Genomic DNA, 1,156 nt, shown 5'->3' with positions numbered 1-1,156 from the left:
AGTATTCATCTAAGACATGCTTCACAGGACCTAGAAGCTCAGCAGAGAAATACATCCCACTTAGCAGATTTCTGGAAGTTCAGGACTCAAGGAGATATTGGAGTATCACTGAGATATCAGACCCTAACTTACACAGTGGGGGAGGGGAGCCAGAAAAGCAGAAGTTTCTGCAGCAAAGCACAGCTCAGAATAACATCTACCGTAACAGTAGAGTATCCAGAGTTGTACCCACATACCAGATAGACATACCCAGACCTCAGAAAGAGAAGTCATTAAGTCATGTTTACCAGCACCAGCAGTACAGGGGCACCGCGAAACAGTGCAAAGTCGAAGGCTAATAACAGGAAGAAAGAAAAATATCAGTGATCAAGCAAGCCCTTCCATGAACTATACACATCCAGAACCCAGTGACATAGACACAGAAGAATATCTCCACCTAACAAAGAATTCAAAAAGGTCATGATAAGAATAATGAAAGAGTTAAGAGAAAATACAGAAAGGGCTAAGAATATAATCAATGAACTGAGGAACAAGAAGGAATACTAAAGAAGAAAGTGAAGGAATTGGAGGATACCCAGAGAATGGAACTCAAGAATTCTGGAAAAAGCTATGAAAATAGAAGAAATGGAAGAATGAATCAGTACTCCTGAAGATACAGAATTAAAAAGAACCAAAAAAGAAAAAGTGCAATGGAAAAAGAATGAACTCTGATGCCATGATGAAAGGAAATATAAGAGTCAAATAGTTCAGAAGGTGAAGAGAGAGGACATGGAGTTGAAAAACTATTCAAGGAGGTAACTGAAGAAAAATTTCAAGCATAAAGAACAAAATGAAAAGAGACATACAAGAAGCTAGAAGAACACCAAACTACCATAATGAAAGAAAACTACAGCAAGACACATAATAAAATTCCCAAAAGTCCAAGAGAAAGAATAAATAAGCTGTAGAGGACTAAGAAACAGATAACCTAGAAATGAAAACCAATCAGGCTGACATCAAACTTCTCTGAAGAAGCACTACAGGCAAGAAGAGAATGGAAAGTAAACTTCAAGTCAACAAATTCCAACCAGAATACTCTACCCACAGCTCTCCTTCCTCTATAATGGAAAAATAAAAACTCTCACACAAACAAAATCTCCAATAATTCATTACTAAA

General features: G+C 37.4%; 1 protein-coding gene across 1 annotated transcript in view; it reads right to left on the bottom strand.

The window, feature by feature from the left end:
• Nucleotides 1–272: 272 nt before the first annotated feature.
• The window catches only part of NMD3 (NMD3 ribosome export adaptor), a 45,785-nt gene continuing 44,901 nt past the window's right edge, over nucleotides 273–1,156 (bottom strand). The window contains 1 exon segment of the mRNA XM_004675379.2: nucleotides 273–334. Within this exon segment, the coding sequence (XP_004675436.1) occupies nucleotides 273–334 (62 nt within the window).

This window comes from Condylura cristata, unplaced genomic scaffold, assembly GCF_000260355.1.
Source record: "Condylura cristata isolate star-nosed mole 26May11 unplaced genomic scaffold, ConCri1.0 scaffold00003, whole genome shotgun sequence".
In the NCBI taxonomy this organism is placed as follows: Eukaryota; Metazoa; Chordata; class Mammalia; order Eulipotyphla; family Talpidae; genus Condylura; species Condylura cristata.
Note: the sequence above shows the minus strand (reverse complement) of the source record. Positions and strands in the feature narration are given on the sequence as shown.